General features: G+C 35.4%; 1 protein-coding gene across 1 annotated transcript; it reads right to left on the reverse strand.

The window, feature by feature from the left end:
- Positions 1 to 12,641: 12,641 nt before the first annotated feature.
- Positions 12,642 to 13,964, reverse strand: LOC113040198 (uncharacterized). Its single transcript, XM_026198518.1, has one exon. It carries the CDS (start codon positions 13,543 to 13,545, stop codon positions 12,910 to 12,912), a length of 636 nt encoding a protein of 211 aa, XP_026054303.1. The 5' UTR covers positions 13,546 to 13,964; the 3' UTR covers positions 12,642 to 12,909.
- Positions 13,965 to 15,897: the final 1,933 nt, after the last annotated feature.

The raw sequence follows: 15,897 nt of genomic DNA on the forward strand, positions 1-15,897 counted from the left end.
TCCTGTTTTTGGCCATAAACTTTGGTATTTTTTTTATTTATTGCTGGAACTTTCTATATTTAAAAAAAGGGGCTTTGTCATGATGTTAATATGTTTTGAGTCATTATTAAGCATGTTGCTAAAGCTAGGATGTTAGAGTTAGCATGTTGCCAATGGGTTTTAAAAGAGCCCACAAAAAAAAAAGTGTTATTCTGGTTTCTAAATATTGCTTGTTCATCCTTCAATGTGTGTTTGTGTGAGTTTTTACTCGCTTTGCAAAAAACGTAAGTTAACTTAAATCACTAGGTAAATTAATAACACCTCTCCTCAACAAAACACACGATCTGAGGGATAATTAATGTTCCTAGCACAAATGTACAAGATTTGAGTTGCTATGTGATTCTGTGGAGATAAGAAATTTGATGTTGTTCCTCCCCACATTAAAAAATATTATAGTAATTTATAGTAGTGTTTTTGAAACGTATAGTAAAGTACTTGAATCACTTTGTTGTGGTTATATAGCAACCACACTAATATAAAAAAATACTTCACCCAATGCTTCAAGCTCTACGTTTTCTACAGCTATGGCGTATAATATACTAAACTACACTACAGTTTACTGTAGTAAAAACTAAAGTATATTACAGTATTTATTACAGTTTATCAGTTCACTATAGTAATACTACAGTATGCTGTAGCATTCATTTACAAAGTGCTGTAAATACTATAATATATACAGTATAGTACACTTTATTATAGTATGGTTAAAAAACTTACTATAAATAACTAGTATTTTTTCATGTGGGTTAGATTAGCATTTGGTGTCTTCATCTGTTAAAGCACTAGTAACAGATGTTTTCCTAAAGAGCTAGCAATTAGTCCTGTCTGTAAGTTGAAACAGTTATGTAAAACCAACTTTGGTTCTACGAACAGCCTTTATTTACGAAAGCCTCACATTTGTGATGCTAGCTGTAATGCTAATGTGTGAATGGGGGGATGGTAAGCAAAAACAGTTCTTCGTTCTCCATTTTAACATTAACTGAGGACAGTCTCCTTTAATTTTAAAGTCTCATTCTTGTTTTTTTTTTTTTTCATCAGTTTAACGTATGTTAGAAAAGATTAGCAAGCCCTTTGACAGATATGAACGAACACTGGTTGTTTTTACAACATAGGGAGGCTATTTCTGAGCGGGAAGGAACCAGAATGTGTGCTGGTATGAAATATTTACATTTTACTCTGTAAATTCCTGTCATAGTGGGAATAATTTCCACAGTTACCTGCTACTAATGCCAGCTCAGAAAGACAAGAGTCACATGGCCAGCCTGCATCTGACTAGAATAACAGCCCTTCCCCCAAATGACACACTGTGCCTACAAGTGCAAACTGAGAGGTTTTACACACATATCGAGCTGCTTTAGACTTCATATCTTATATAAATACACAAAATGTGGATATTCTTTCACCAAAATATTAGCTTTGGCATTGCTGGGATTTAATGATTGATTTAAAGCTGCAGTCTGTAGCAACAGATGCTATTGTGCAAGATTTTCAATGATCGGTCATGCGTTAACTCATCAAAAGAAAAAAGAAAAAAACTCTCAAAAGTCAGTACTTTTCCATACTTAAAGGTCTTGTGTGTTTTTCACCCCAAAAACTCCTCCCTCTGTTCCTCAAATCCCACCCCGTCCTGCCTCCCAACTTCTCAAAGAGGACTTGTTTGGATCTCTAACTATTACTGTACTGTTCACATCCAAGCGTAGGGCTCGGATAACAGCAGCGTCATCCATGATAGGACGAAGCTAATATGAGAGGCTGTCATCAACGGCCATTTTAAAGGCTTCCTGCCCTCTGGTTGGCTGTTGCTTTGGCTAATCAGGTTAGTGTGTGGCAGGCAGGAGAAATCAAAGTACCCCCCCTTCCAACCCCCCTTTGATTTACACAAACACAAAAAAATGAGCTATGGGACAAAATATAAAAAAGTAGGAATTAACGGGGATGTGTCGACTGGCACTAAAATTAGCAGTGTTTCAATATGCTTGTTGCAGCAGGATGAGGTTTATTTACTCAAAGGCGTATAGTTAGTTAAGGGGAGTGTCGCTGTACGGGTGGATCTTGTTGCACAGTAAAAAAAAATTGTCTTAATTTCAAGCTTCAGTCCTTGGTTTCATGTGTAGCCTATGTGCATGTAGTTCACAATGGAAAAACTCATTCTTGAAACACAAGAGGATGATTTTTGTGAAAAAAGTTGTACTGAATGTTTGTGTTAGAGATGCAAACAGTGTATTCCAGAAGTTTGAGACTACTAGTAAAAAGTCTTTTGTTTTGCATAGTTTTCATGATGAATCATGTTTAAACCATAGAATTTATATTAAAAAAATGCATTGAGTTAGAATTTAGTTTAGTTTCTTTGTGTTTTGTAATATTTTTATTTATAGCTGTGATTACAGTAAATCTAGTAAAGATACTCAAACTTTTTACTACAAAAGACCAAAAATTGAGGGATGTGAGTTGAAATGTTGCATTATGTCAAATGGTATTATTGTATTTGTAATTTTTATAGGTAGTGGTAATTGGTAGTGGTAATATACTTTTTTTTGTTTTATTAAATCTCAAATTCTCTACATTTCCATGCAAAAAAATTAAAAAGAAAAGAATTATGATCATCCATGTACATTTTGGGGGTTTTACAGTAAGGTTTCATAAATGTTACTTTATAATTTTACTGTAAACTTTACAACCAGTTTGTTTGTAAGCATTTAAAAGTGTTGAAATGCCTTTAAATTAATGCTGATTTACTGTGCAGAAATCATATTCTGACTGACTTTAAATAACTGTTATGATCATAATAAAGCATCTGTTTCCTGTGGAAGACATTAGATGAGTCATTTCGAAAACGCCTTAAATATCCAGGAGCCACCCAAAATAATACAGAGACTGGCCTGTTAGCGACACCATTTACAGTAAAACTAGTTAGCGAGCATTAATGAACTAAAATATTTTGATTAACTTTACATATGCAAAGAAAATGTTCTCCAACCATGATTTAATTGTATTTTGCCATTTAAAAAGTTACTTTCTCAATGCTATACTGTGTTGTGGTTTCACTATATGCAGTTGCTAAGATGTTCTGAAGTTTTTTAGCATGTTGCTACATGAACCATTTTTACCTCTGTAGATATGGCTCAGGCCAAATCAAACTAAATCTGAGGAACAGTATGCTTCCCTTAACACTGCCTAGGAAAACACCTAAAATACGAAGGATTTACCTAACAATACTGTTGATGCCGTCAGATTGTCTTCTTGGAATCAAAGTGGTTAATTTATAGAAGTGAGAATCACATCCATAAAATGAAATCAAGCATAACTGCAGCATGGCTACAAAGTCACAGGGAGAAACCAAAATGGCAGTGTTGACACGACAGAGGTATTGAAACTATTAATTTATTTAAAAAAAATGGTGATTGAAAATAACAGATTTTTTTCTTTTTTTCTTTTTGGAAAATAAAAAAAAATAGATCTAAAACATAAGAACATAAAACTAGAAATGTTACAGTATAATTACAGTAGGAAAGTTACAGTATAATTACTACAGTAGAAATAAAAATGCATTTTTTAAATTCATTCATCACGATTATTTTAAATGTGTATATATATATTAAAATACACAAACACTTAACAAAATTAGTACATTTAAATATAAGTCTGAAAATAAAAAGCGAATTAAAAATATGATACATTTTTTCTATGGATTTTTTTTATCTTACAGTGTTTCAATAATTGTAAAATAACACAGCTTTAGGAAAACAGTCCTGTTGTATAAAGGCTACATATATCTATGTTTTTTTTAAAGTCACATCAAAGTTTTTTTTAATCAGTATTCATCATCAAACTTTCAATCTAATAAAAAGATATTTAATCGGGGATTCCCAAAGATCAACAATTTATTCCTCTCTGACAATGAAAAACCCCATTTTACTTTCAGAAGCTGGTGCATTTCTGACAAAAACAGTCCCGCTGATCAAACACCAGCCCTAAAAACGGCTTCAGGCTGACAGAGACAGATCATCGGCATGAAATGGGGCCATTTCTGTCGCATGATTTGCTCAATATTGAGTGTAGGAGGCACTTTATTGTTAGAGACGTCTGTGAAGGAGAGGAGAGGATATAGAGGGAAAGGGAGGGGGCGTAAAACATGAAGCATAGCCTTTGGGCCTGTTAGGCGATTAAGCTACGTGCGAGAGCAAGAGAGTCGATTGGGATTGAGTGTTCTCTTATATCATTATCTCGCTGAGTAATCCTGCTTGCAGTGTCTTTGGAAGCGGGGGAAGGGAACGGACCCACATTCACAACCTATGGGTCTTGCCTTCACCTTATCTGCTGCATTGCTCAATAATGCTTTTGTTGCTTTTTTAGAAAAATAGACTTTGTTTGCTCTGCGCTGAATGTTGTTCAGCTAAAGTCATTCACATTTTCATCTATATGTATTTGACAGACATTTTTATCTGAACTCATTGGGTTGAGTCATTCACAGTGCATTCAATCTACTTGTTCGTTAGCAGTTAGCATTAACTGTTAACAGGAAAATATTCTTAAAATGCAAAATTCATTGAGTTAAACAATATGGTACTGTTTGCCATGCTGAGAAAATGGTTGATTCTTCTGGTTGGCTGGTTGGTTTAATCTTGTCAGGCCAGTGTTACACCGGTTTTATCTGGTTGGTCAGTTGGTCTTCTTCTCTGACCAGCTGAGACCAGCCCGGCTAGCAAGTGGTCAAAAGCCTTCTAAGAGGCCATTTACGCAACAATGTTTTAAGCCGAAAATAGGAAACTTTTTATGCATTTTGCCTGTTTGTTTAAACGACAACAGCGTTTTGGGGACTGAAAAAACGGGTTTCAAAGTGCAAGTTTTTGAAAATGCCACCATTATCGTTTCTGTGTTAACACCCAAAGCGTGAATCTTTGAAAACGGCATTTGAAGACTTCATGTGCGTGCATGTATGTAGACGTGGAGAACGTGTCGATTTTAAAGGCAAGCGTGAACAAACATACACAACAGTGGCGGAGTACATGGTATTGTTGTTAGTACTCAAGAGTTTGCTTCTTCAGCAAAGTGTGGATTTTCTTCAACAGTATTACAACAAACAGTGGATACGCATCATATACAACATATAATCGTCACTTCCCTACGGGGTACTGTTTACTAACAAGGTGACAGCACCAACTACTGGCCTGGCATATGTAATACATAGTTTTTGTCTGTTTTCGTGGATATGTGTAAACGCAAATCGTTTTGAAAACGTTGTCGTGTATACATGAAAATTTTAAAAAATGCAAGGGAAGAACTTTTCCATTTTTGACTACACTGTTGTCATATAAACGTACCCTTTTTCTTTCTTTTTTTTGTACTGATTGCACTGTATTTTATGTATAATAATTTTTATTCTTAACTGTTTTAATTCATTTAAAATAAATTTTAAAATCATTTTTTACATTTTAAACATTGTTTTTAATTATGTGATTATTATTGTTATTTCTTTCATGATTATTTTAAATCCTTTGTATATGTAAAGCACTTTGAATTGCCATTGTGTGTGAAATATGCTATGTAAATACATTTTACCTTTGCCTGTGCCTTTTAAGAATGTAATTCCCCCAAAATTGAAAATTCTGTCATTAATTACTTACCTTCATGTTTTTCTAAACCCATCAGACCTATGTTCATCTTCGGAACACAAATTAAGATATTTTTTATGAAATCTGACAGCTTTTTGACCCCCCATATAGACAGCAAATGAACTACCATGTTCAAAACCCATAAAGGTAGTAAGGATATCATTAAAATAGCCCATGTGACATCAGTGGTCCAATTGTAACGTTATGATGCTACAAGTATATTTTTTGTGCACAAAGAAAATAAAAATAGTGACTTCATTCAACAATTTCTTCTCTTCCGTTTAAGTTTAAGCATTAACTGTGTGAATATTGTGAATATACGTCGAAGACTAACGCGGTATAGAAGAAATTGTTAAATAATAATCGCGTGCTTATGTACAGTCTTGTTCAAAATAATAGCAGTACAATGTGACTAACCAGAATAATCAAGGTTTTTAGTATATTTTTTATTGCTACGTGGCAAACAAGTTACCAGTAGGTTCAGTAGATTGTCAGAAAACAAACAAGACCCAGCATTCATGATATGCACGCTCTTAAGGCTGTGCAATTGGGCAATTAGTTGAAAGGGGTGTGTTCAAAAAAATAGCAGTGTCTACCTTTGACTGTACAAACTCAAAACTATTTTGTACAAACACTTTTTTTTTCTGGGATTTAGCAATCCTGTGAATCACTAAACTAATATTTAGTTGTATGACCACAGTTTTTTTAAACTGCTTGACATCTGTGTGGCATGGAGTCAACCAACTTGTGGCACCTCTCAGCTGTTATTCCACTCCATGATTCTTTAACAACATTCCACAATTAATTCACATTTCTTGGTTTTGCTTCAGAAACAGCATTTTTGATATCACCCCACAAGTTCTCAATTGGATTAAGGTCTGGAGATTGGGCTGGCCACTCCATAACATTAATTTTGTTGGTTTGGAACCAAGACTTTGCCCGTTTACTAGTGTGTTTTGGGTCATTGTCTTGTTGAAACAACCATTTCAAGGGCATGTCCTCTTCAGCATAGGGCAACATGACCTCTTCAAGTATTTTAACATATGCAAACTGATCCATGATCCCTGGTATGCGATAAATAGGCCCAACACCATAGTAGGAGAAACATGCCCATATCATGATGCTTGCACCTCCATGCTTCACTGTCTTCACTGTGTACTGTGGCTTGAATTCAGAGTTTGGGGGTCGTCTCACAAACTGCCTGTGGCCCTTGGACCCAAAAAGAACAATTTTACTCTCATCAGTCCACAAAATGTTCCTCCATTTCTCTTTAGGCCAGTTGATGTGTTCTTTGGCAAATTGTAACCTCTTCTGCACATGCCTTTTTTTTAACAGAGGGACTTTGCGGGGGATTCTTGAAAATAGATTAGCTTCACACAGACGTCTTCTAACTGTCACAGTACTTACAGGTAACTCCAGACTGTCTTTGATCATCCTGGAGGTGATCATTGGCTGAGCCTTTGCCATTCTGGTTATTCTTCTATCCATTTTGATGGTTGTCTTCCGTTTTCTTCCACGTCTCTCTGGTTTTGCTCTCCATTTTAAGCCATTGGAGATCATTTTAGCTGAACAGCCTATTATTTTTTGCACCTCTTTATAGGTTTTCCCCTCTCTAATCAACTTTTTAATCAAAGTACGCTGTTCTTCTGAACAATGTCTTGAACGACCCATTTTCCTCAGCTTTCAAATGCATGTTCAACAAGTGTTGGCTTCATCCTTAAATAGGGGCCACCTGATTCACACCTGTTTCTTCACAAAATTGATGACCTCAGTGATTGAATGCCACACTGCTATTTTTTTGAACACACCCCTTTCAACTAATTCAACTAATTGCCCAATTGCACAGCCTTAAGAGCGTGCATATCATGAATGCTGGGTCTCATTTGTTTTCTGAGAATCTACTGAACCTACTGGTAACTTGTTTGCCACGTAGCAATAAAAAAATATACGAAAAACCTTGATTATTCTGGTTAGTCACATTGTACTGCTATTATTTTGAACAATACTGTACTTGTTCTATGGCGTTTTTTGTATAAATAGTGCAAAAAGTGCATTTACATTAAAATTTCACAAAGAAAAACTGCACTTTAAATACCTGGATGTTGCACTGAAATAACCGAAAAAACTAATGGTATGTCCCAATTTGCAAATTATGCAGTATGCTATGCTGTTTTGTTGAGTAAATAGTGTGAGTAGTGCTTTCACACTGAAAATTCCGAAAAAGAAGAAAATGCTCCTAGAAATGCACAGATGATGCACTTAAATAACTTTTAAAAAAAGGAAGTGTTGAAGGAGAGGGAGAAAGGCTATCAGACTCTGATGATGAATGACAAAATAAACTTATAAAATTAATTCACTATACAGTTGAGTACATAACATAAGTACATAGTGCATGTTTAGTGCGTCATTTGGGACGCACCTTGTGAGTAAGTTTGGATAAAAGTTCTCTCATATGCATAATGTAAATGTCAATGACTTTAGTGCAAAACAGTGCAAAACAAGCAAAGATTACTGATTTCAGCAATAAGGTACATATTTTTGGCTAAAGAATGTAATTAGAAACTCCTTCAGCTGTGATTATACTCACAATGTAGCATAGCCTCAGATGGCGCTAACTTCTAAAAAAATTATTGAAGATCTGAGATCACTTTACATAAAAGTGTCTGTCAAACAAATCATAACATATATATATTTGTAGATGTAAAGGTCATTGACTTTAGTGCAACATCTATTTAGTGTGCAGTTACTAATTTAAGCAAAAACTGCTAATGAAATGCTAAAAATTTATCTTCAATGCATGGTTAGTCTCTTTGGATAAAAGTGCATGTCAACAATGTAAATATAAATGGCTTTACGCATCAACATGTATTTGACAGACACTTTTATCCAAAGTGTGTTTAGGATACATTGTCACTTGTCAGCAGTTTATTAGCAGGTAGATCTATACCATTTTAAGCTATGCTGTATTGTGAATATAATCACAGCTAAGGGAGGTGCTAACTACCATAAATATGTACCTTACTGCTTAAATCAATAACATTTTCATATCCAAACAACCATACAGCCATTTTCAAGGAATAAAGTTGGGTGACTTTCTAAAATGCTTTGTTTTTAAAGCACACACTTTACATTGCATGATGATTCAGTGACTTTTGATGGTGTGAAAACACTCTGGATCATGACAGCATGCTAGTTTGTATTGATAACTCGCTCGGCCTGTCAAACAGTTATGAGTCAGTCTGACATGCCTCTGGTGTTGCAGGCCATGACATGTCATTGAGAGAGAAAAAGAGGACGTGATTGTGCACCTATTCCACCCAAAGTTTACACCACAGGTCACATATTTGTTTCTATAGCAAAGGCCTTTCAGAGGAACCCATCCCCCACAAAACACACAAAGATCCAACCCAGCCCTCAACTGTTGCCAAGCTCTCTGCATTTAAAGGTACAGTGCACATTTTAGTTTGCATGTTAGGAAGCATGTAAAGTTTTTCCATTTCTACTGTAGTATTAGCCAGTGCATATTTTTGCATTTTCCAGTCTTGACCACTTCTGGAATGATCTGTAATTGATCTAATGTTTTATATGCAACCAAAGTACAACTAATTACAACTAATTTCTTTGGTGTCAGTCTCCACTGAGGCTTGTTTTGCTTTTAATTTCTTGTTTATTCAATAATCATTAACTTACAATATATTTTGCCAATGACAAATGTCTCATCAAAATCTTGACACATTTATCTGTAGGAGACACTGTTATTTAAAACAGCTTATTAATGATTTGTTACGAAATTGCACAAGGTTTACAAAGACTTTTTTATTATTGAGTAATGTCTACTGATTATTCATGCACAACAGCATGAGGAATGGGTATTAAATAAGGTCATTGTTCATTTAATGTTGGCTTTCAGTGTTTAACCTGTTAAATGTCACCCCGTCCCGTATACGGGACGCCTACGTTGACTATTCTATATTACAATCAAATCTAATCTAATCTTGACAAACTATATAACGTTGGAAAGGTCTAAGACTCTCAAGTATATATTTTACCAATATTTTTTGTTAAAAATTATGTAGGGAAAGTTATAGATTAATTTATGACAAGAGTGCACCCTCAGAAATCTACATTACAAAAGGAGCTTTGACCTTTGTTTAAAAAAAAGACTTCCTCGTTGCCTTTTTCTCTATCACATTTTAGAAATCATCAGAAGTTATATATCACTTGAAAACATAAAATCTCAAAATTCATCCTTTAAAACCCATTTTAAAATCAGACATTGCATTACCATGTAAATGGTACATCAAAATCATGTTACAAAATGTTTTCAGTCATGAATTATAAAAAATTAGGTTTGTATCATGCACATTCATGTCTATCTTCAAAAACGTGAGTGACGGTTATCAGGTTAAATATGAAGTACTTTTATAAAAGATAAAGAAAAGGAGAACGAGGCATGCATGGAGAGCCAGGTTTAACCTTACAGACAGAATCTTGTGTTGTTTACTAAAGTTCCAGCTTGACTGTTAGCAGCCGTTATCTTGTTCTTCCCCTCCTCCCACCATAAGTGTCATATGATCAAGATATTCTGCTTCTTTGCAACCTTATCCTTCCTTATTTGAGAGTTTCAGTTTGAAATTTATATTGGATTTCTACATTTCCTCCGAAAATGTCATTTACATTTTGTGTTTGGCCCAAAATAAACTTTTATATTAACTTTATCAAGTACAAGTATTTCATGCAGTTCCTAAATCACTATGTGGTCACAAAACCAATGAGGTCATTATAATTATACATTAATTATAAATATGATGCAAAACACTGCCCAGATATGTCATGCCATCTGCCCATTTTCAGAATGGGAGCGTCCTTTCTTACAATGATCTACATGTTATATCATATTTATTTTACACTATTTTGTTTGGTGTTAAACTGCTTTGTTTACTGATTAACTCTTCCGCCAACCTTGATCACAAACTACCACACACATTTGATCTAAGACCTTGAGCTCTGGTCCAAAGGGTGGCGTTGCCTCATTCGACACATACATGTCCGGTGCCAAAATCTTGTTCCTGGCATAAAGCTTGTATAATCTTGAACCAGTTGGATAATGTGCATGTGTTTGAATAGAACAATAGAGGTAAAAAGTTCAATGCACTGCACTGAGAAAGTGTTAAGGTTTAAGATTTAAATTATATTAATGTTTAAGGGAAAGTGTCATTCATGTCCATGCCACATCTATCTATCTATCTATCTATCTATCTATCTATCTATCTATCTATCTATCTATCTATCTATCTATCTATCTATCTATCTATCTATCTATCTATCTATCATGGCAAGTTAACACATTTCTTCACAATCTTATGACTGTAATGCATGATAATTTAATATAATAGTATTTGTTATACTGTCCTTTTTTTGTGGAGACTGATATTTACTCATATTTTAAATAATTATTTCTTTTGACATTTTAGTAGATTTTAGCAACTTTGTTGTGTGTTTTGTTTGTGTTTTTTTTCTTATTACTATTTTTAAATGTCTAAATAGTTTTTATTTTTGGTTTAAGTTATTCATTATATTTATTTTCAGTTACCATTTATTTCAGTTAAAGAACTTTTCACGGTTTTAGTTATAGTAAACTATGATAACTATATAACTATAATAACTAATAATTCATAACAATGAGATGATAATGTCTTTCTGAAATTCATTCAGTCCATTTTAATGGAGCCTATATTTAGGATCATTAAGTTTCACACACACACACGTTTGTTTTTGTGGAAAGTGGGGACATCCCATAGGTGTAATGGTTTTTATACTGTACAAACTGTATATTATATGGCCCTACACCAACCCTACACCTAACCCTAACCCTCTCAGGAAACTTTGTGCATTTTTACTTTCTAAAAAAAAAACTAATTCTGTATGATTTATAAGCGTTTTGAAAAAATGGGGACATGGGTTATGTCCTCATATGTCACCCTCTTCTTGTAATACCTGTGTCATACCCATGTCATTATACAGAGTTGTGTCCTGATATGTCACAAAAACAAGAGCACACACACACACACACACACACATATATATATATAGTAATTTTACATGAATATTAGAAACATTTCTCTGAATTATTGTGAGGTCATAAAAATAATACTTAATAATATATAATAATATCTATAGTTTTAAATAGATCATGTCACACCTGCCACGTCAACTACTCAATAACACTCCATACTTCAGTAAAATCTTTTTTTTATATATATATATGCAGTTAATTGGCTTCAAATGAAGCCAGTGAATTGAACACACAATACTGCTGGTTTGGCCTGAAGAAGTTGCACCATAATTATCTGACATGGAGTTGGCAAGCTGCGCAGGAAAGGGGCTGAACCGCTGCTGATCAAAACACTCGGGTCTCTATTCACGAGAAAGATTTCACTGGAGCCTTTTTGCATTTTTATTGACTATTGGGGCACTAAATTTCCTTATTAACACCGATATCTTGTCATATACAAAAGACCAGAGATGATCATAGGTCTCATTGTGTGCTGTAAAAATGGAAACCTAATGAGTGACGCAGATTATGTGCTTATATAGACACTCTTTTGCACACACACACACACCTTTTCTCATGAGCTTTGCTATTGTTCTTGTGTCAGATCTCTGAAACCCAGCTCTGCTGTACTTGAAGGGTGTGTGTGTGTGTGTTGGAAAGAAGCTTCTTAAATGTTACACAGGCATCATATTTCTGTTACGCCTCTACCTTTTGACCCCAAAATATTTTGATTACCGTCTCATCCTTTCTAACGTTATAAGGCGCAGTATATTGATTTATTCAGTTTTAACATCATTACAAACATAAACCATGCCAAAGGTTGAGAATAATTATCTCTGACAAGTCACTCTATGCATTTTATAATTGCAGGTCATTATTCACCAAGCAAAGTATACCCAAAATGAATCACGTAATAAAAAAATATATAGACCAAGTTTAGCAAAATGTCGATTTATTATGAAAAACATTCACATGGGATTTAGTTTTGCAGTACAAACCACTGCTATGTTTGTCAAGAGTGATCAAGTGAGCTCGATGGTGATTGGCTGGCTGGTCACACTCCTACTTTGGACCCTTTCCACATCCCCCCCCAATAGTATAACACATCACAGAACAAACAAACAAACAAATGCCTCTCACATTGCAATCCACAGACTTAGATGTTAAAAACAGTGATGTAAACATGTTACCTGTGGCAGGTGTCTAAATACATGGTGCCACAGAGTCACAGAATTCTTTGAAGTCCCTTTGCATGAAGTCTTCGCTTTGCATCATATCGTCTTCCGATGGGAAATACTGCATGCTCTCCTCCTGGTTGAAGCTGAAGAAGGAAAACGGCTGGCATTGGTTCATCTGTCGGGCGTAAAATGTGGGCGGCGAAGGCAGATCTGGACTGTCCAAAAGTGCGCCTCTAGCGTTCTCCAGAACGCACAGGTACGAGTCCATATCCGCAAAGTCCATTTCGCAGTCGGACCCGCTGTCGGTGCCAACAGAGTCCGATCGCATGTGCATCATCTGGTATTTCTCGTGCATGAGGAACTGGTTGGTGTTCCTGGGCGCTCTCATGCCAGGCGCTCGGTTGCCTTTCACATTGGCAGGACGCAATGAAACCAGAGTGCCAGACCACCGAGACAATCTTGCTCGATGCCTGCGCATTTCTGGATAGTGCGCCCTCCTTCCTGGCCTCTTTCCCCACTTGTGCCACTTCTGTTTGGCGGCGCCATTGGTTCTCCTCGACTCGCTCTTGGGTTTCTCCGTCTCCTTGATGGAGGGTCTGTTGCTGTAGACCTCCCATTGGCATATCATGCTCCTTCCGCACATTTTCTCAGGTTCTAGCATCAGCTGTAGTGCGCTCTCACATAATCTGGAGGGCAACAAAGGCTGTTTCTTCTCCTCGCTTAAGGGTTTTGGTTACTCGTGCCTCTCTACACGAATCACCCCCTCGGTCGTCTACCTTTTTACAATCTTTTCCGATTTTTTCTTTGTCACTGGCTTTAGATGGCACATAGCCTGGCGCAGTGCCCTCTGTATAGGCAGCTTGACGGCTGATCTGAGATCAGTCACACCCCTTCTCAGCTTTTCCGAGTAACCAGTGTCTTTTTTTGCTTCAGATTGAACGCAGAATCGTTGTCTAAATGTCTGAGGAGTGGAAAGATATGTGTGTAGTTTGTTTTACTTTGGATAAGTGCCAACAAACTACGTTTTCTCTCCGTCTCAGACTAGAGTCGATCTAGAAATGACAGTTGACATCTACAGAAATCCGCGGCTAGTGGCGTATTTATAGTGTTCGGGCGCGTCAAACTGCTTCGAAGGGATAGGGGCGTTTCATTCTTTCTTGAGGTGAAGTATTTAAAACATGACTACAGTTTTATCTAGCAACATCATATATATATGCTAATTTGCACTTACACTTTATGTCTTTAAAAAAAGCTCTCCTTTTACGTGAAGAGCAGCGACAACGCCGTTTTTCGTATTGCAAAAACCCTCCCTCCGTATTGCACCCCTCCGGGAACAGGATGGTTCGGTCCATCTCGTCTCCGCAGCTGCTGTTCCAGGATCAGTTTTTTTCAGTCATAATCCGCGTCTCATATATGGTCAAGAAAGCACAACTGCTCTTAGATCAGCCGAGAGACGTCAACACGACAAAGAGCGTGCATACGTGATGTATGTGAAAGATGTGAGGACAACAAACTATGGCTGTTCTGTACGGTTATGTCGTTGTCGATATGTTAATTTCTCAGTTCAGTTTTGGACTTGTACGAAGACGCACGCTCGATTACCTTATTAAGATATTAAATGCACAATAAAACATACAAACTCAATTTCTGATTATTTATCCATGATATGGCTAAGATTTTCCGTCGATGTGGCATTTGTTTAATCAAGTCTAAAAGCGAACGATTTAGCCGCATGAGTGATTATTATTTTAGCGGATAAAAATGCTTACTTTATGACATAACCGCATATAAACACACCTGTCGTTGTGCTGGAAGAAGTGACACTTTTTTTCCATTCAACCAGCCTCGAAAAACCTTTGCATAACAATTAAAGAGGTTTGTTGCTTAAATATAGTAATGAGTTGCACCCACTGATCTATATATAATGACAATCTCTATTATAGATCAGTGGTTGCTCTGCGTTTCCGTATGAAAAAGGGAAGAAAAAAAACGAGATTAAAGACCCGTGCAAAAGATGGTTGCCTTCTTAAGACAGCCTGACTTGAATAAATAAACAAATAAATGAACGAGTGAATGCATTTAATACGCTTTCTCGAGTAGCGGTGAAGTAGTGAGGAATGAATGAACTCACATAGATAGATAGATAGTACATTAAGTCTATTTTAACTTGTGGAGGGTCCATCCCAGTAAACACAGAACGTGCCCCAAATGTTTCTGTTCCATATGGTTCACATGTATTATTATTATTATTATTATTATTATTATTATTTTTTTTTTTTTTAAAGAACCGAATAAGAACATTTGTGGGAACCAGAACATTCCAAAAAAATGTTCAGTGTGTTTTACCAACCTTCAATTGTTACTGAATTTACATATGGGAACAAATTGTCATATAAGTTAAATACATATTTTGTGTAACAATTGATAGCATTCTATGCAGTCATGATGGCTTAATTATTATCATTATTAATGTTTTAGAATATTTATAATAATACTTGACCGATAATTTATTTACTTTATATACATATACATAAGCCTAAATACATACATAGCCAACATATAATTAAAACGAATTTATTTGAATCAAATTTACAGAATTATTACAGTTTGTATGTTACAATTCATGTTATTTTTTATTTTTTATTTAGGGTTTTTTTATGCATTAATTGGTTACAATCAATTACTTGTCTCTGAAGCCCCTAGAGGATCCTTGTGAAATTGCAAGGGTTTCGTGTGATTGTGATGGACTGACAATACCCTATGTTCTGTAAACGTATGCATTTTGTGTATGTATCTGTATGTGTATTTTAAAATGTTAAATAAAATGTGTTTAATATTAAAATCTAGCAAGTATTGCTTTATATATATATATTTTTGACTTTTATGAGCTGTAAGCTCTAACCATCAAAAAAAAAAAAACTTCTTGAATGTATTACTGTACATCTAATGACTCTAGAATATCTGAAAGTTTACATTTTTTAAATGTAATATATATATATACGTGTGTGTGTGT

Source organism: Carassius auratus, chromosome 22 (assembly GCF_003368295.1).
Source record: "Carassius auratus strain Wakin chromosome 22, ASM336829v1, whole genome shotgun sequence".
Lineage (NCBI taxonomy): Eukaryota > Metazoa > Chordata > Actinopteri > Cypriniformes > Cyprinidae > Carassius > Carassius auratus.

Coding starts and splice junctions, on each gene's coding strand:
- LOC113040198 (XM_026198518.1), bottom strand. CDS start 13,545: ATGCTAGAACCTGAGAAAATGTGCGGAAGGAGCATGATATGCCAATGG.